Below are 20,401 nucleotides of genomic sequence, written 5' to 3'. Positions count from 1 at the left end.
TATTATTATGATTGATTATAGAAAATCAAAATGTATAGATTGTCGAAACTAGTCGTGTTGTTTATATAAAAATATAACATGTATGAATTCAGGGCTACTTACTTGTATTTATAAAATAGAATTATAGTTATAGTAATGTTACATTACAATTTGTATTCTTGTTTTTTAATTTTTTTTCGATTTTAAAGGGTACCTACTATAATTCTATTTTATAAAAATATAACAGCAGTAGTAACTTTGTACAATAAAACATTCAAGTAGCACTATTAACATACTCTATTAGGATATAATATGATATTTGTGTATTTGATAAAAGTGTTGATCAACGATCCTTGATGGCCATCTTTTATAAAATATTTTTTATTTTTGAAATTTTAACTCAGATCTAATATGGAATCAAATCTTCGATGAAAGTTTCGTCTCATTACAAGGATAATTGAATTGTTTTTTAGTTCATTTATTGTATCAGTATCAATTAGGTACTCAAGAGAGTTCATTGAGTATTATTCATTAGGGTTATTGGATTAAAAATCCCGAACACGCTATATTTCCACACGACCATTGTCGGAGTTCTTATTTAACACATTATTTATGTTTGGCCAAATATATATGATAATTTATCTGTTTCTTGGTGCAAGATCAATCTCAATTGACATTGACAATGGCATTGGTAGTTCTTGTGTAATGGTTGTCAATAGGCATGGTTTTTGCTTACTTTTTTTTAAGGAAATACAATTTAACGGGTGTTTTCTTTAGAGGTATAGAACTTTAAATTGCAATCAAACAACAATCTATTATTCGATTCAAGCTACTTTTTGTTACAAAATAATCTTGTTGTATTACATTTATACGTTGTATTACGTCCGATTACACTGGATTCAAAGTACATTAAATAGCCTCGGACGGGACCGGAATTTTAGGAAGGATAGGAAATGCAAATATATACGATTTGGAACATGGAATATTCGAACGCTTACAGGAAAAGAGGTTGAGTTGGTAGAGGAGATGAAGAAGTATAAGATAAAGGCACTTGGCTTGAGTGAAACAAGAAGGAAGGGAGTGGGACAGAAGGACTTGGATGGAGGGTATGTTATGCGATACTCAGGAATACCAGAGGGAAGAAGAGCTAGTGGTGGAGTGGCTATAGTCATGGATGGAGACACCAACACAAGAGTTAAAAGCTGGGAGGCTGTAAGCCCTAGAATTATCAGAGTGGATCTTGACCTAGAAGAGAAAATAAGCATCATTCAAGTGTATGGCCCAACGGAAGATGCTAGTGTGGCTGAAAAGGATGAGTTTTGGCTACAACTAGATAGAGTCACCATAGAGGCTGAAGAAACAAGAAAACTTGTGGTGATGGGAGATTTCAATGGGAGAGTTGGAGCTGATCAACAGGACGGGCACGGAAGTATGGGAAAATATGGATGTGAAACAATAAGAAATAACAATGGACAAAGACTAATTGAATACTCAGCACAGCACAATCTTCTCATTGGAAACACTTGGTTCATACACAAAAGAATTCATAAGATCACATTTGTGGGAGAAGGTAGGGAAGCTGAGAGTATGATTGACTATATTCTGTACCAGGGTGACCTCAGGTATGCTTTCAAAGATGTCAAAGTCATCAGAGGAGCTGAACTAGACACTGACCATAGGTTACTAGTGGCAGATACTGGATTTGCAGAGAGGAAGGTCGAGCGACAGCGAGCATACACAAGAATAAAGCATGAAGAACTAAGGTGTATTGAGAACAGAGAAAGATACAAAACAGAGTTGTCAGACCAGATTGCAAATATGCAGAACAACTGTAATAATGTAGATAGTTTCTGGAATGAGCTGAAAGATGCTATTACAGGTGCTGCAAAGGGAGTGTGTGGCGAAAAAAGGCTGGGAAGGTTTAAGAGAAGGACAAGATGGTGGACAGAGGAGGTTCAGATGAAAGTGAAAGAGAAAAAGAAAGCATACAGAAAGTACATGATGACTAAGAGGCAGGAGGAGTACAGAATGTATGTTGAGAAAAGGAATGAGGCAAAGAGAACTATAAGGTTGGCAACAACTGAATGGGCAGAGGAATTGAAATCAAGGCATATGGTCTTAAATGTCAAGAAAAGCAAGGTGATGGCAGTGTCAAAAGGAATGAGAGATAATATGCATATTAGGGTGAATGGAGAGGAGATGGAACAGGTGGAGAAATATGAATACCTGGGTACAGTGATTTCGGAGGATGGAAGGATTGATAGGGAGGTGCTGAACAGAGTGAGAAAGGGAGCTGTTGCCTACTATGCAATAAAAGACTGTATATTTGGAAAAAGAGAGCTTGATAAAAAGATAAAGAACCAGGTGTACAGAACAATAATAGAGCCCATCATGCTATATGGAAGCGAAAGTTGGCCAATAAAATCAAGCCACGAAAATAAGATAAGGACTGTGGAGATGAAATGCCACAGAAAGACAGTTGGTAAGACTAGAAGGGATAGAGTAAGAAATACTATAATAAGGGAAGAAGTGGGAATGAGAGATGTTGGGGAAAGAATAGAAACGAGGCAACTGGGTTGGTATGGACATGTACAACGGATGAGGGACGAAAGCAAGGCAAAACAGTTTGTAAATGTTAGAGTACAGGGAAGAAGAACGGTGGGGCGCCCGAGGTATTCATACGAGGATCGCATTGAGGAGATAGGGAGAAGAAGAGGGAAGACGGTTCCGGAGATGAGGAGGATGGCGATGGATAGGGATAAATGGAGGAAGTGGACCGAGGCTACCCCAACGCTGTAAGGCATACTGGGGAGAGACAAAGAAGAAGAAGAAGTATTACATTTTGAATATTATTTCTGGCATATGACCGTCGCGGCTGTCTCGTATGTAGTCCAGTCTGGGCGTCCAATCTTCTATGACTTCTCCAACATATGTGCCCGTATATCGGCAATAACACGGCGAATGTTGTTCTCCAAATGGTCAAGTGTATGTAGCTTATCCGCATAGACCAATGACTTTACATAGCCCCACAGAAAATAGTCTAGTGGTGTTAAATCACAAGATCTTGGAGGCTAATTCACAGGCCCAAAACGTGAAAATAGGCGGTCACCAAACTTGCCTTTCATTTAATTGATTGTGGCACGAGCTGTGTTACATGTTGAGCCGTCTTGTTGGAACCTTAGCTCCTGGACATCATGGTTGTTCAATTCAGGAATGAAAAAGTTAGTAATCTTCCATAAAGTTGATGGACACATATCCATATGCCCATCGATATGGACACATATCGATGGCGGATGGACTCATTCGGGTCTTCCTCAATGCTACGCTCTACAGTAGCAATAGCTTTTTCTGTACGCACCATACGGCGTCTATGGGGATGCGAGTTATCAATAAGAGTAAACGTGGTGCGAAAACGTTCCATGGTAATCGAATTATCTGCTCTGATAGACAATTTTGTCGACGATAAAATGGATGTAGGGCGCGATACGTATTCCGCAGAGAACCATTTTTTTTCGAAATAAAATTGCAATATTTGCAAGCATTGTTCAGAGGGGAGTTAATTCATGATGAATTTCCAAATAAAACTGAGAATAAATCACTTAACAACTGATGATTCGGTCGCCATCTTGAACATTAATGCCAACTTGAAGTTCTATACCTCTAAAAAATCGACCGTCATTTGTGTATGTACTAGTAGGCAGGAATAGCATGAGCTGTGAGATGCGCGAGAGGAGAGATAATGTAGTGAGAGTGGGGAGGCCACTCGAAACTAAGAGAGGGGAGGTGGCTGGAGCTTGTTGAGACGGAAAGGCTCACTGTCGCCTTTCCTACTGCTTATGCTATTAGGCCTATGCAAACCGGAGCGATGTGCACCGTACGGAGGTCAAGTTGAGACTGAGTCAAATGCTTCCCCCACCACTAAAATTCTCTCTCGGGCTACGGCGCATCTTGAACTTAGAGCTCATGCTATTCCTGACGGGTTGTATAAATGTCATTTATTATTCTTTTTTTTGTAGTGGTCGCATGCCAGACAACGAAGAATTGATGACAAAAGATGATAAGATCAAGATCAAAAGATGCTTGTATGCTCTACAAAGAAATGGACTTCCCCCAGTCACCACTCACAACGTCGTCGATGATTGGAATGATCCTGTGCTAGGCGCTGTCCGCAGATGCAATATGTTCAACACCATTCATGACAGAGTCAAGGCTAGTATGATCTTCCTTAGCTTGAACCCGCTGTATGCCACTGACTTTTTTCATTCGCCGCTTCCTTATTCTATACTCTATACAATTATATTCTATACTCTATTATATTATATTATATGAGTATACAATTAAATATAGCTGTTGAATATGGAATATAGAATTTAATTCTATACCGTACAATTGAGTCTGAGCAGTTTTGTCAAGAAGCGCCGTCTGCTCCCTAGTGCTTTTTGTACATAATGCTGGATTGTATTGTATTCCAGCAATTTAATGTATTGACGGTCAAACAACTACTGTATATGAATACATAATTCATTTTCACTTATATATAATATTACAATGTGATAATTATTGTTTTCGAGAATAATTGTAATTATTGAAGTATACAATTATTCATGGTCTTTTTTGTCCGTGTGATAATTAAGTTTAGAATGATTATTTCCATTTCATTGTATATTGTTGTGTGCAGAAATAGAACTTCATTCTATTATTTTAAAAAATGTTCGAGTACGTAATTAGAAACAAAGGAAAATTTGTTTTTTCATCCTTAGAAAAATATTTACGGCCTTTTAAATTCGCTAACATTCCTTCCAATTAAAAATCACTATGTAATATCGTTGGAAGTGTGACCACTTGAGCCAACTCCTCTGAATATGATTCATTTGTTGGAAAATCGCTTCTCGGTGGTTCGGAACCCACCTAAAACTGTAGGTCCATTCATCTCTCATTATCATCTGCCTCATTACCCACGCACAAGCTTAGAACTCATGTGGGCATCACACTTAGCAAAAAAATTAATATTCTTATTTGGTGAAAATAGAAAATAAATACGGTACTTTAGTAGCACACTTGCTCTTATGTTCTCCCGCAGTGGTGCTCTCAATAACAAGAAGACTTTGAACAATATTAATCAATGCCAGGTACAGCATATTATTAGGTTCATATTATTATCAGGTCTAATATATTACATAAATCAAAACATTCATTTATTCTATTTATTTATCTGATAATATGACAATAGTTTCTAGGCTCAAGCATTATCTTTATTTCTACTTGATTTTGTCTCTTGATATTTTTTATATGGCCGAGTTGTATTTCATGAGTTATATTGTACCGGTATTTGGAAATAGTTGTGATTTTTCATTGTTGATAAGTTGGAAAGTTATACTTGAAAAATATTGTGATTTAGTTATAAACTACAAATAGATTATTCCTTTGCACTCAATTTATTATTATACTGGGTGCGGCATCATAATTTCCTTTTTTGAAATGTGCACTTTTCAGTTCGTTGATGACATAGCGGAGTGCTAGTAGTCACTTTAGAAAGTGGTGGTTTTGAAGTTTTGTTCTTGCACAGTCCAGTCGCCATCATGCGTTGGAACAGCGAGGAGCGGACGTTCACCGTTGAGGCCTACTTTTTAAGTGTCTGTTCAGTGGTTGCAGCACAGCGTGCCTTTCGGAATCGGTTTAATTTAGCCCCTTAGGTCCGTGTTCCAGACCAGAAATAAATTGCTTCGTGAGTTACCACGTTTAGAAAAAAAGGTAGTACAACAAAACGAAGATCTAAAGTTCCACGGCCCATTTGATCACGTGAAAACATTGTAACAGTGAGAGCTTCAATTTTGCAATCTCCAAGGCGTTTAGTACACAAATATGAGTCTCCCTTGGACTTTTCGATCGTTCTGTGAGCAGGATTTTTCACGAAGACCTTCCTTTCCATTCATACAAAATGCATATAATATACAAAAAGGCTGTTTCTAAGGAACACTTCCCAGAATGCCTTATCTCAATTATAGGCGATTTACAATGACCGATTCGATCTCTTAACTTGCCCCCGTGTGATTTTTTCTGTGGGGTTATTTTTAAATCCCGTGTCTATGTACCGTCCGAAGGTCCTCCAAGATTCAATGAACAACATACAGGTAGAAATTGCCGAAATTACGCCTGCAATTCTTAAAAGAGTGATATAAAGTGCTAGAAATTGGTACTCTAAGTGCATCCAGAGTGGGGGCGTCACCTCCATGATATTCAAATTCAAATTCAAAATGTTTTTATTGCCGTGAATAAATAGATGTATTGACAAAGTCATCAGGTAAATATATACATTATACATACATTTCACGTAGATACTCAAAACAGAGAAATACTATCACAGCCAACAGTCCCGCGTACTTAGTATCTTCACAGTTATATACAGTCATATTTCTAATTGGCAATAACAATATTATAATAGAGGTCAAATGTTAACATGAAATATCAGCTGCCAACAAAACAGAGAAATACTATCACAGCCAACAGTCCCGCGTACTTAGTATCTTCACAGTTATATACAGTCATATTTCTAATTGGCAATAACAATATTATAATAGAGGTCAAATATTAACATGAAATATCAGCTGCCAACATCTCCTCAATCGAATAAAAAGCCCTATTTTTGAATAGTTTGGAAATTGCGTACCTGACCGATCTAGAGTTTTTATCACGGATACTTTCAGGCAGTTTATAAAATAATTTTATACCGATATATACATACATATTTTGTGTTTTGGAAAGTCGTACCCGTCCGGTATTTATTTGTTTACGCTCTCTTGTAAAGTGCTGATGTACATCGCATCTTAGATCGAATTGCCTCAGATTATCTTTGACAAATGTCAGAGCTTGCAGCATAAATATACAGGGCAGAGTCAATATGCCGTTTCTTTTAAAGAATGGCCTGCAGGAATCCATTCTACCAAGATTAAAAATGGTTCGCAAAGCTCTTTTCTGACACAAAAATACGTCACTGGCACCACTTGAATTGCCCCACAATAGGGTGCCATACTGTAAATGAGAGTGGAAAAGAGCAAAATATGCCATCAACGTTAAACCAGCACTAGTACACAATTTCAACCTCTTCAATAAAAATATTACTCTGGATATACTCTTCATAACTACATGAAACAATACTTTCTATTCTGAAAATAGAATAAAACTTTTCTGACACTATCAATGCAAGTTTTGATAAAAGGAAATTATGATGCCTTGAAGTATTCTTCTTCTTCTTCTTCTTCGATGGCGCTACAGCCCAAATCGAGCCCTGGCCTCCTCAATTCTGCGCCTCCATTCGTCACGATCTCTTGCCTTCCTTCTCCAGTTCCTGATGCGAAGGAGTTCTGCTGCATCCTTGGAAATACCATCCGCCCATCTCAGTCTTGGCTTGCCCACCGGTCTCTTGCCTCCTGGCTGTCCCATATATATTTTCCTGGGGGCGCGAGTGTCAGGCATCCGCTCCACATGCCCTGCCCATCTTAAACGTTTCAGTCTGACATATATGGACAGGGGTGGCTCCTTATAGAGTGCAGCTAATTCGTTGTTATTTCTTATTCGCCAGACACCCTCATCACACACAGGTCCATATATTCTACGCAGCATTTTCCTTTCCCAGCGGTCTAAATTGCCTGCTGCCTTTGATGTTAATGTCCAAACTTCGCTTCCATACGTGACCACTGTACGTATTATGGACTTATATAATCTAGCCTTTATATTTCTATGGACGCTTCTAGACTTGAATATCTGCAGCATAGAGAAGAATGTTTTGTTCCCCGTATTGAGCCGCTTCTGTATTTCTTTCATCTCATCACTGTCCGCTGTTATATTAACTCCCAGGTAGGTGAAGTCTTTCACGTTCTCAAAGCTGTACTCACCCACCAATAGGTTTTGTTCTCTTCTGTTGTGCTGACGTCTGCTTTGATGTAGGAACTTGGTCTTATCACAATTCACCTTTAGACCAATCTCATTAGCTGCATTTTCCAAGTTTGTGAACATTTCTTTGACTGCTGCCACTGATCTTCCTGCTAGGTCCAGGTCATCTGCATACCCTAATATCTGCTGGGTCTTGTTTATTAATGTACCACTTGTATCTGCCAGAGTCCCTCTTATCACCCTTTCTAGTGCAAGGTTGAAGAGAACTGGTGCTAGGCCATCTCCTTGTTTCAGTCCTTGTTCCACCTCAAACTTATCTGTCATTTCCCCATCTATCTTCACCTGACAGGTGGTCTTCTTCATTGTTGCTCTGACAAGTCGTACAAGCTTTGTTGGTATGCCAAGATCAAGCATGGTTGAGTATAGCTTTTCTCTGTCGATGCTGTCATAGGCCTGCTTGAAGTCTATGTATAGGTGGTAGACATCTATATTGAACTCCCAGAACTTTTCTGCTAACTGTCGGGCAACAAAGAGCTGATCTGTCGTTGACCTGCCTGATCTGAAACCAGCCTGATACTCTCCTAGTAATCCCTCAGCATACACATCTATTTTATCTTTGATTATTGAGGTGAAGGTTTTATATGCTGTTGATAAGAGAGATATACCTCTGTAGTTTTTGGGCTCAAGTCTATCACCCTTTTTATAGATGGGGCATATGATGCTCATGTGCCAGTCTTCAGGGAGGGTCTCTGTTTCCCACACAAACTTTATGAGATGGGCCAGTTTTGTTGTCAATTGATCTCCTCCATACTTGAGTAATTCTCCTGTAATTCCATCTATCCCTGGGGCTCTGTTATTCTTTATTTTCTTCAGTGCCTTCACAACATCATCAACCGTGGGTGGTTCAATGATTATTTCATCATCAATTACTTCTAATCTCTGGTCTGGCAGTACATTTTGGTCTAGGTTGGGGTTAAGCAACTGACTGAAGTAGGTCCTCCATCGCTCCATTATGCTATCTTTATTTCCAATTATTTTTCCATTCAGATCCTTACAAAGTGTTGTTTTTGGCTTGTATCCTTTCTTGAACAGGTTTACTCCTTTATATGCCTCTCGGGGGTCTTTCTTCTCAAAATCCTGTTGAATTTTGGTGACCTTGTTGTTGTAGTATTCTCGTTTTTTCCTTTTAATCACACTTTTAGCCTTTCTTCTAAGAATATCATAGTTTGCTTTTTTTGCTCTAGTTGGCCTTTCTATATAGTGTCTCCGGGCCTCGTTTCTTTTCTGTATGGCCTCCTCACACTCATCATCAAACCAGCTCTCCCGTCTTGTTTGGGTACTATATCCAATAGTCTCCTCTGCTGCCTGGGTAATAGCCCTCTTCAGATCCTGCCATTCCTCCTCTGTTGTTCTATTTTCCTCCTGTGCGTGTACAGGTAATTGAATGAGATTCTCCAGTGCCTCTTGATATTTCTTTCTTTCACCTTCCTCCCTCAGTTTATCTACATTCAGCTTTGGTGGCCTCTGCTGCCTTTTATTGTCTTTACTGCGAATTCGGCATCTAAAATCAATTCTCACCAGATAGTGATCAGAATCACAGTCCGCACCTCTGCAGCTCCTTATGTTTGTGATGCTTGTAGCTGCTCGTCTATCCACCAAGACATGATCAATCTGATTATGGTGCTGGCCGTCTGGTGATGTCCAGGTCCACTTGTGAATTTCTTTTCTTGGGAACTGTGTTGAGGCAACTATCATGTTTCTTGACATTGCAAAATCCAGGACCCGCATTCCATTGTCGTTGCTCTCTTCATGCAGACTATGCAATCCTGCCACTCTCTGGAATACCATCTCCTTACCAATTTTTGCGTTCCTGTCTCCCAAAATCATTTTTATATCATTAGAAGGCATGCTATTGTATGTCTGTTCCAGCTTGCAGTAGAATTCATCCTTAACAGCTTCATCTTTATCTTCACTTTCGGCATGCACATTTATTAGTGAGAGGTTGAAGAATTTTGTTTTTACCCTTAGGACGCATATTCTCTCATTTACTGGCTTGAAATCTATAATATTCTCCTTCATGCTATTTTCCACCACAAATCCAACTCCAAGTTCATGCCTGTCTCCCTCCTTGCCACTGTACATCACAGTGTGAGACTGAGTGTCAAACACTCCCTTGCCTGGCCAACGCATTTCCTGTATAGCAAGTACTTTTACTCTATACTGTTTCACACATTGTAGTAATTCTTTCAAGGCACCACTTCTGTATAAGCTTCTCACATTCCATGTTCCCATAATCAAGTTCAAGTTCTTTTTCCAAAATTGTTTTCCGAGTATCCTGTCCGATTTCCGAGGCTGTTGTTGAGGTTTCGTAACAAATTGGTTTTTATGGGGTAGGGTCGTTGGCCCCACGCCCAACCCCCAACCTGGAGGACCAGGTCATTTTTTCGGGTTTCCCTCCCTAGCCTTTGGTAATCCAATACCTAACTACAAGGCCTTGAAGTATACTGTATTATAAAAATTATAATATAGTATGTAATTTGTTTATTATTTTGGAAGAAAAGAACGTTTCTGATATTTTTCTTTATTGGATTGCAGGTTGTCTTTCATCCTGAATTTCTGTCATCCACCAACCCACTGTTCGGTCTCGATTATGAGGAATTCGTCAGAGGATGTCATCTTGGTGTGTTTCCCAGTTATTATGAGCCATGGGGGTACACTCCAGCTGAATGTACTGTCATGGGAATTCCATCCATCACTACAAACCTTTCAGGTGGGCTCACACTATCAAATCAAATACATCTTTATTCATGAAGAAAAATATACATCCGCAGAAATAAATTTAAATTAAGTGAATGTTCCCCACAAAAACACAGTCTGGGTGTGTGGAACGAGTTCAGTAAATTACTGGTATTGCAGAAAACGTTCCAAGTAATAAAACCGTCTGTTAAATTATTATTTCATATATAAAAATAAAATATATATGAATTGATATAAAATATAAATGGATTAGCACAATTGAATTATGAAATTAAATGAGAACAATACTCGATGCACACTGAGAATATATTTATTGATTTAAATCGTAGCAGCTTAATATTGGAATTCCCTCTGCTACTTCAGATGGATATCGTCCAAACTGAGCTCAATGATCATAACTCATAAGTGGATACAATTAGCTGTGTTGCTACGTCCCTACCAATTTCTAAAAGCCATCTGCTAAGACAGCGTTTATAAGTATAAATGGTGCCAGTGTTTTCCAGGTGCTTCAGATAGTGTATAATACCAAGGTTATTGCGTTGTCTAGTATTATGAGCATGCAGTGTTGAAGTGGAAATTGTGTGCTTATTGTATCATATGTAAATTTACAATACTTTGATATAAATCTGTCTAATTTCAAATACCCGAAAGTCCCGATAAACCAATTCCGATGAGTAGCGGCTATCCGCTTATGCGGTTCAAGCATTTTTTATATTTGCATGCTAAGCAACAGTAAGAGGATCCAAGGTGGCAGAGGACGCTCCACCCCTTCATACTATTATCCATTTATCTATACAATAAATAAATAATATTTTATTATCATCCGACTAAAAAAGAAATATACTTCAAAATCACAAATCATGGAATATTACATAGCCACCTCCAATAAAAGGCCCTGGCCTACGATATTGCAACGTCGCAGTGTAGGCCTAGAATCTAATACATGATTGGTGAAGAAGATCAGCTGGTATTTTTTAAAATCTTTTTCACCAATCATGTATTAGATTCTAGGCCTACACTGCGACGTTGCAATATCGTCGTCGGCCAGGGCCTTGTATTAGAAGTGGCTATGAATATTATCATCGAACTGTATCCGAAGATCTATAATGCAATGTCCAATGATACAATCACTTGGAAAATTGCATTTAAAAAAAAATAAAAAAAACCAACCTTATTTATTCTGTCTGTCATTCTCATGTTATACTTTAAACATATAAATAAGTATCCTAAGATCCATTTTTAATTAAGGAAAATTGCATTTTTATAGAAACTCAGCATTTATGATTCCCGTATTTCATTTCCAGGTTTCGGTTGTTTCATGCAAGAGCACATTGCTGATCCCATGTCATACGGTATTTATATTGTGGATAGAAGGTACATTGGTCTTGAAGACTCTGTCAAACAGTTGGCTCAGTATATGTTCGACTTCTGTCGTCTGAACCGTAGACAGAGAATCATCCAGAGAAACAGGACAGAACGTCTGAGTGATCTTCTCGACTGGAGAAACCTGGGAATTGTGAGTAAACAATCAGAAAGAAGATTTATTAATAACATTTTCCTCACTCATACTTTCAAATAATCCTTAAATTTCGTAAATGTGTGCCTTTCAAATAATCCTTTAATCAAATAAATAATGTGTTTCAAATAATTCTTCAACTAAATGAGTATTTGCTTTCCAATTAATTTTTGGACGGTCACCGTACCAGAAACAGAAAACATATTGCATTTAATGATCTAGTTTCCAAAAAATATAATGTAAGTGCTTCTTCATAAAATCAATAATAAGTACATAATTTATAGTTGATGGCTGTCAAAAGTATATTCTATTCATCATAGGGATGTTTGTGCTCTTATCAAATAATATATTTCTTTGACGATTGAGATAAAATATTTTTATGAAATAGCAATAATTAGAGTAGTAGTAGAGGCTGATAAGTTGACCACACATGAATGCGTTGAACAAAAACAAAGAGCAAGTATTGCTTGATTGCATGTAGAGGAAGATTGAGTATTGAATGTAATTTATCAATTATTGAGTTTTTAATACAGCACTAGGTGCAACCCACGCTTCGCAAAGGTTTTTGAAAAACAAAAATAGATTGAGCTACAGTTTTATAGTTCCATGCTGAAAATTGAAAGTGTCTTTCAAATTTAGAACAGAAAATCTAATTGAAAAAATATTTAGAAATAGGATGATTTTATTTATTTCATCAGAATCGCATGAATATAATCTTCATTCAAATTGAAAATTAAAATAACTACAGATGGAAATAAATAAGAAATTGCATTTATTCAAATGCTAATTAATGAATAATTATTATTAAACGAAAATCTAAATTAAATGCTTTATTTCAGTAGCAGAAGTCTTCGAGGTGATTTACAGCATTCAATTTAGATTTTCGTTTAATAATAATTATCAATTATTGTATATTTTTAAATAGTTTTTATCTACTTAATTAATCAAGTAAATGTGTGCTTTTCAAGTAATGTTCCAATCAATTTAATTTTTAAAAAACTAGGGAGTTCCTCCGATCGGCTAGATTTCAATTTGAACTATGGACTGGAAGAAAACTACCAGTCAATTCATTTAGAAAATAATTCATAAATGCACAATTCTTCATTACTTTAATGACTTTAATTCTTTATTACTGACTATTCTGACTATTTCTATGTGAATGCTTGCAGTTCTACAGACAAGCCAGACACAAAGCATTGCAGAAGGTTTACAAAGATGTTGAATCATTCGAAGAAGAATACGAAGTTCGCAGAAACAGCTTCAGTTTTCCCAGGCCTATTTCCGAACCTCCCTCTCCCTCCGCGTCTCGTCATACTACTCCAGCCAGTTCTGTCCACGGCTCAGAGGATGAAGACGAGGTGGATGATGAAAAAGAGGTAACATAATTTATGGAGAATGTTTTGAAATTGTATTTTGTTTCTTGTTTGATCTTTGATATCCAGGATTATAACTTTGACGTAGTGAAACCACCATTCCGATAAATTGAACAGAATAAATTTATAATATTTTGTCATATAGTAAATCATTCTTGAGAGGTATGGTTTACTCACATCAAATAGTCCCATTCATAATTTTATTATTAAGAAATTTGATACTCACATTGAATTAATTTGTTGAAATTATATGTTTGTCATTTACTCTTTGTACAGAGTGATTTTTTAGTCCTGTTGCCCTATTTAAAGTGGGTGGTAATTCATTTCTAATGAATAAAAATATTGTTTTCAATTAGTATACACACGGCAGTGCGATTTGATTATCCTTGAACAGTGTAATATTCTGTGTGGATTCCAGATGTCTTATGAACAGATATCTTTTAGTATAGAGCATGAACATGAATATTATGGGGAAAAGAATCAAAGCGTGTATACTAATTGTAAACGTTGTAAACTTCAACGGGTGGAAATTTTGAGCATATTCTTTAATCTTTAGTAACTAAGAGATCACTAATAAAATATCATATTTTTCTCATATGTAACAACGGTAAATTTTTATTACTACTGAATTTCCGTTTTATAAGCTAATTAAAAACTGGGTGACAGGACTAAAAATATGCTATTGATTGAGTCATACAATAAGTACATCATCAAAAATGATTGGGAGAGAAAAAAATAAGGTAACCTTATTGCAAGCCAATTGCAATTGTTTTTTTAACGGCAATTGAATACTATCTTTCCAATTCTCAAGGTTCTGCAATATGGTACTGGGAAAATTTTACTAGTAAAATTCCAAAAAAGGTATATCATTTGGATACCATCAATTATAATATAGTTCGTTACTCAAATCGATATTAAATGGTACCCAATTTGAAATATTTTGCGTTATCTTTGAATACATAAATTTCTCCAAATTCAAAATATATAGTAATGAAATTCTTGGTACTGCTTTCATAAAAAATAATTACTTATTTGAAAACTTGAAATAATATTTGTAATGTATTGGGATTATGAATTATAGGGGATGTAAATAAATTTTTTATTATATATCATAATTATACTATTATGTATTGGGTTTAGGAATAATTTAATTGGGATTAAGAAAGGGATTGTATATTGAGATCCACTTTGGAATGTCAGCATTCCTTATAAATAATATCAATGCTTATTATTCAACATACTTTACACTATAAAATGAATTTCACTAAATAAGTAGAAGTATACCAACTAGGGACAGATCTACTTATATATAGAATACGTTGGTTTTCTTTTACAGCTGGCAGAATTGGCAGTGAAATAATAAACTTGGCGTTCCCACTCCAATGCCGAAATTAGTCACTCAGGAACTGAAATACTACATCACATATATCACCAAACTTAGTGCAGTGAAGAGAAGAGTCGAATCCGACATTCATCTCTAATGAATAGGAAATGTCTAGGAAACTAATGTAGTAAAATTATGGAGTTTCATTTATAAAATATTGAAATAGTAGTCGATTCTCCACAAATGGTTTTTCAGAAACGAACCACCTGCCATCATTGTGATTGGATTTAACCACCATTAATGTGTAGCTTCAAGCAGAAATTTTATAAAACCTAATAGAGTCTATTTTAGTCATGAATACCTTTTAAAAAACTGTTTATTTTAAAACATCGAATTTTCTAGTTACGAATTTCGAATCAATTTTTTGCAGAAGTTATATTTTGAAAATTTTATTGTTGTCAAACTGTTAAAATATATATTATATGTTAGCCTTCTTGATAATTTATCACTATTATATTGCGATTTTTTAGATTGACGTTCTATTTTTGAAATATTGTTATTAGGAAAAATAAAAACTTATCCTTCTTATGGAGATCAACACTGACAGGTTCAGAATCGGCTTTCATTTCTAGGCCAATCTTTTCTCATTTAAGTGCTTGACCTTTTTTTTAATAATTCCAAAGTTGATTGAGTTTAAACAATGCCATTGTTCACTGAATTGCCCGTCAAATCTTCGTTCATTCAATCACCTTTGGAGTCATTAAGAAAAAAGGTCCAGCACTTCATTGAGAAAAAATTGAAACTGGAAATGCTAGTCGATTCTGAGCCCGTCAGTGTTGATCTAGACAAGAAAGATATTGAAATGTCGGTAAGAGAAATCCTTTGATAGTAGCTTAGTGTATGTTAGTTTTTGCTAGATATGTTTTATATTCACCGCATATTATTCTCTTTTATCTTTGAAGCATGTTTCACTATTGTTTTTTATCTTTATATTCTGTTATATTTTCCTCCCTACAGCATTATTTGTGCCATATTCGTAATTTTTATTTTTTTTAATGTTCAAATGCTCAACGTTTTCAACAGAGTAATTTTGATAAAACGCACAACTATTTATTTAGTTTGTTCAAAGGCTGAGTAACTAACAAAGTTACCAATATATGTTTAGAAAAATTTCAATTTACGTACATTTTCAGATTTGATCAGTCAGAGTAACTAATACAGTTAAATTTAAAGTTTACAAGTAGAATATAATGTTCTGAAATAAATAACGCTTGAAATAAAATAACTAATAACGTTTGCGAAATAGGTTTATATATAAAAATAATGTTCAGCTATGAACATTATCTGTGTTCAAATCTATGAAGATCAAAATTTTTAAATGGAAATTCACAATTATAAGTTGATACGTACCAGAAAAATTTAAAAAACTTTATTTTCCAATCCTAATTCCAATCTTATCGTGGTTTTTATCAACTACGGATAAGCTGAAAATAATGTAACTGAGCTAATCATCGTTGAGTTTACTTGAGGCTAATATTAAATTACTTGAGTCTAATATTATTTTCCAATATTATCATTATAGTGTATTTATACCCTATCAGAGATTCATAAAAATATCTTGAAACATCTCATTTAGAAAAAAGAAAATTATTTTTTGAACAGTCTATTCAAAGCTTCCATATCAGATTTATAAACTAGATTTTATATAAACATTGTTGTTTTATGTGTGTCATCTTAGTTGAATGATATCTATCCATAGTAGAATTATACATAGCACACAATAGAAAAAGATTGATTTGTAACTGATAATATAGCCTATATATAATAAGATTGTTTCTGAGCAATCTATTAACTATAATATAGGTTTTGATTTGCTAAAATTATTTCAATTGAGTTTTCAGTCATATGTATATTATTGTCATAAATAGCCAGTGATTGATTAATAATCTGGTTGCCATATTGTCTTCAATTTAATATAGGTAATAGACTATAAAAAATATTGATACCGTTGATATTTGAAGTTGATAATATATATTTTATAAAATATTTTTAGATTTCTGTATTGATTCAATGTCAATTTATAGTGTTCTATGTTGACTTTGAATATTAGCATACATATATACAATAAACTATTTCTTTTATTTAAGCAGCGTTTTAGGTCATCTACTCCTCATGAAGATTTGATTTATCTTTTCGGCAGGCCTACCTTATGAAGTTTGTTGGATTCTATTTAGAAAGAACTCTCTTTATTACTGAGTTTGACCTTTCTAATCTGTTGACGTTTTTGTATAATTTGTAAATGAATATACTCTAAATCCATCACAAGTTACCCATATTCTAATTGAAATCAAGCCCAGCCCACCCACCTATATACGTCACCGTATATGGATACAAGATTTTCTTATCCAAGAATTTGCCAGGGAAAATTATTTTAAACATATCTCTCAAATATATTGTAACGAATATGGTGCACTGCGTCTAAACATGAACTCGTTGGTTCGTTGGAACTTGTGAAGGGCGAACTGGGCAAGGTTCCAAAGTTACATTGAGAACAATATAAATCGAATAAGACCTGAGGTCTCCAACAACCATCGACTGATCCCTAGGCATCAGCAAAAAGTCCATTCCCAAGGGATACACCAGAAACCATATCTCATGCTGGACTAAGAAATGTAGGAATCTGTTGAATAGGGTTGAGGAAACTGATGATCAAGCAGCTGCGGATGAACTCATCGGTGAGCTGAATACTGGCCGGCTGGAGGGATGTTACAGCAAAGCTGAATTTTAAACATTCCAGCAGAAAAGCCTGGTCCCTCATCCTTCGCATATCAAATAACCCCACTCAAGCCGAAAGTCACCCCAAATAGTGTGGCAAAGAATATAGCAAACCGAAAATCAGTAGATTGGCCAAGCAAGAAGGAAAGGGACAACTGAGAGGGCTCAAATGAGAGTGAAGCTGCTGCTTCTATTAAAACAGTTCAAAGCACCAGTCTTAGATGGTATACTTCCTGATTTTGTAACGCACCTTGGCAACAAAGCTGTGAAGTGGCTTTTACAGTTTTACTCAAGGGTGATTGAAGGCTGCAACCCTCCTGAATGGAAGAAGTCAAGAATTATTGCACTGCTATAGCAAGGAAAACTGCCTGATAATGCCAACAGTAATTATAGACCAATAGCACTGCTATTTAAATTTTTCAAATTATTTGAGAAATTTATATTGACACGTGTAGTTGAGCAGACAGGGTTCCGACCAAACAGGAGTTGTACTGATCAGGTGCTTGCTCTCACTACATAAGTTACCGTACCGACATTGAGAGAGGCTATCAAAATAAACTAAATAATCATTGCCCTGACTGCAGCTTTTGACACAGTTTAGAAATCAGGCCTTCTGCTAAAACTGGGAAAAATATTTAGCTGGTTAAATAGTTTGACATACATTATCCTTTTAAATAGGACTATCAGAGTTCACATTGGAGATAGAATAAGTAAGAAGAAAGTCCTAAACAATATGAGGTCCTACAAGGTTCTGTACCATCTCCAGTTGGTATAGCCAACTACCCTGTTTGTTTCAAGTGTACTTCAGTCTCTAGATTTTCTTATTTTTCAATTAATTAATTAGAGAGCACAGTGATTAAGCACAGTGAGTGTAATTATTAAGCTGATTAGTACCTGCTGAGTGTATCCAATATTTACAGACGTGTGCTGGTGAGTTTGTCAATGTTGGAATTGGAGAGCGATTTGCACGGGAACTGTTGCTTGATTAGACTCCATTTTTGTCGCTGGTTTTCGCCTGCTTTTGTTTACACGGAGTGTTGGTGTAGAATAGTGAGCTTGGGTTTGTGATTCCATTGAGCGAAAATCGAGATAACGCCGGGTGAGGCCGGCACGTGCGGCTTATCTGTAGCTTGGCTCTCAATCAGCTGTTCTGTTAGCACGGGTTTCGTTGCCAGGGCGACCGCTGACGCTAAATCGAGAGCATCTGGTCAGTTAGCTGTCAGTCTTTCGTGCCGCCAAACTTTGAATTGGGAAGTACGCGTTTATTCAAGTAAGTTACAAGTAAGTTACAATACATTCTGGTTCATACACGAATCTACAATAAATTACAGTACAACAGCCAATTATGCAGCAAATTTCACATATTATGAAAACTTATTAATTACAATGAAGATTGAATGCAACATTAGAATATTGATAATATAGTATTGTAATATAACTACATAAATCAGCGGTGTTTCAACAATGAATAAATGATAATTTCAATGAATAAATATACACCCCACTATATATTATATGTGTTGGGGTATAAGTAATTAGTTGCTTATTGCGTGTAATAATTACTATTTACAAACTTCATTCACTGATATGGGATTAAAGTTTTTTATAATAAAATTAGTAAAAATGTATAATACAAACAAACAAAATTATGGAATTAGTAAATAAATATTAATGTTCTATTAAGGATAATAATAAGAAAGGTTATTTTTAGAAAAATGAAAAACAGTAAAGAGTGGAATGAAGAATAAATAGTTTCAATATTTACAGTCTAACTAAATTTTCACAATTTTCCACTCCAATATCAACCAACCAGGAAAATAAACTTTTCTTGAACCTGTGTCTATTGAATTCTTCCCTAATGTAACTTGGTATTGAATTATAAATTTTTGGTCCCAAATATGTGTAGTTTCTTTGCCCAAATGTAGTGTTCATCCTTGGTACTATTGAATACGTGTTTCTCTGCCTTGTTTGATGGTTATGATCTGCCAGTCTTATGTGTTCGTTGTTTCTCCTCATTCGCGTGATGATAGCCTGGATGTAGAGTTGTCTTACACTCAGTACTTTACTGTCCTTGAAAAGAATGTTCGTGGGGAATTGATTCTCCTTGAAGCCTATTATTTTTAATATTCGTTTTTGAAGTTTATAGAGAGGTTCAACATGTGTAAAATTCGTAGCTCCCCAGATAATTATGACGTATCTTAAAATTGATTGCACTAAAGAAAAATAAACAGTTTTTAATGTCTCATAGTTGAGGATTTTACGGAGTTGATAGAATTTGTAGAGAAGCTTCCTGATCCGGGTAATTGATAGATTAATGTGCTTGTCCCATTTGAATTTGTTGTCCACTATTGTTCCTAAATATTTTATTTCATTGACTTGTTGAATTGAAGGGCAATCACACGGGTTGTTGGTGCTTCCACAGTGATGCAGGATTATTGAAGAATCCGGTGGTCTCGTCCGTTCTGTCAGAGAAAAGGCTAAAAATTTCGTTTTTGTTGCATTTACTGTAAGCAAATTTTCTCTTAACCATTTATCGACTTTGATCAATTCTTCCTGTGCCAGATTAAAAACTTCCTCCCAGGTGTTTCCTTCAAATAGTATACACGTATCATCAGCAAAAGCTATTACTCTTCCTCTTATCTTGATTGAACATAGCTCATTTGCATATGCCAAATACAGAATTGGCCCAAGAACTGTTCCTTGGGGAATCCCAAACTTCATCGTTTCCTCTGAACTGAGATGTTCTTCAACTTTGACTTTTTGACGCCGGTCACAGAGGTATGATCT

The 20,401-nt window shown here is 35.7% G+C and overlaps 1 protein-coding gene across 1 annotated transcript in view; it reads left to right on the top strand.

The window, feature by feature from the left end:
* The window catches only part of LOC111052493 (glycogen [starch] synthase), a 49,349-nt gene extending 32,185 nt beyond the window's left edge, over positions 1-17,164 (top strand). Inside the window, exons 9-13 of the mRNA XM_022339188.2 lie at positions 3,996-4,188; positions 10,465-10,639; positions 11,931-12,142; positions 13,312-13,518; positions 14,852-17,164. Of these exons, the coding sequence (XP_022194880.1) occupies positions 3,996-4,188; positions 10,465-10,639; positions 11,931-12,142; positions 13,312-13,518; positions 14,852-14,875 (811 nt within the window). The 3' untranslated portion in view covers positions 14,876-17,164. The remainder of the gene's footprint in view (positions 1-3,995; positions 4,189-10,464; positions 10,640-11,930; positions 12,143-13,311; positions 13,519-14,851) is intronic.
* Positions 17,165-20,401: the final 3,237 nt, after the last annotated feature.

This window comes from Nilaparvata lugens, chromosome X, assembly GCF_014356525.2.
Source record: "Nilaparvata lugens isolate BPH chromosome X, ASM1435652v1, whole genome shotgun sequence".
Taxonomy (NCBI): Eukaryota; Metazoa; Arthropoda; class Insecta; order Hemiptera; family Delphacidae; genus Nilaparvata; species Nilaparvata lugens.
Note: the sequence above shows the minus strand (reverse complement) of the source record. Positions and strands in the feature narration are given on the sequence as shown.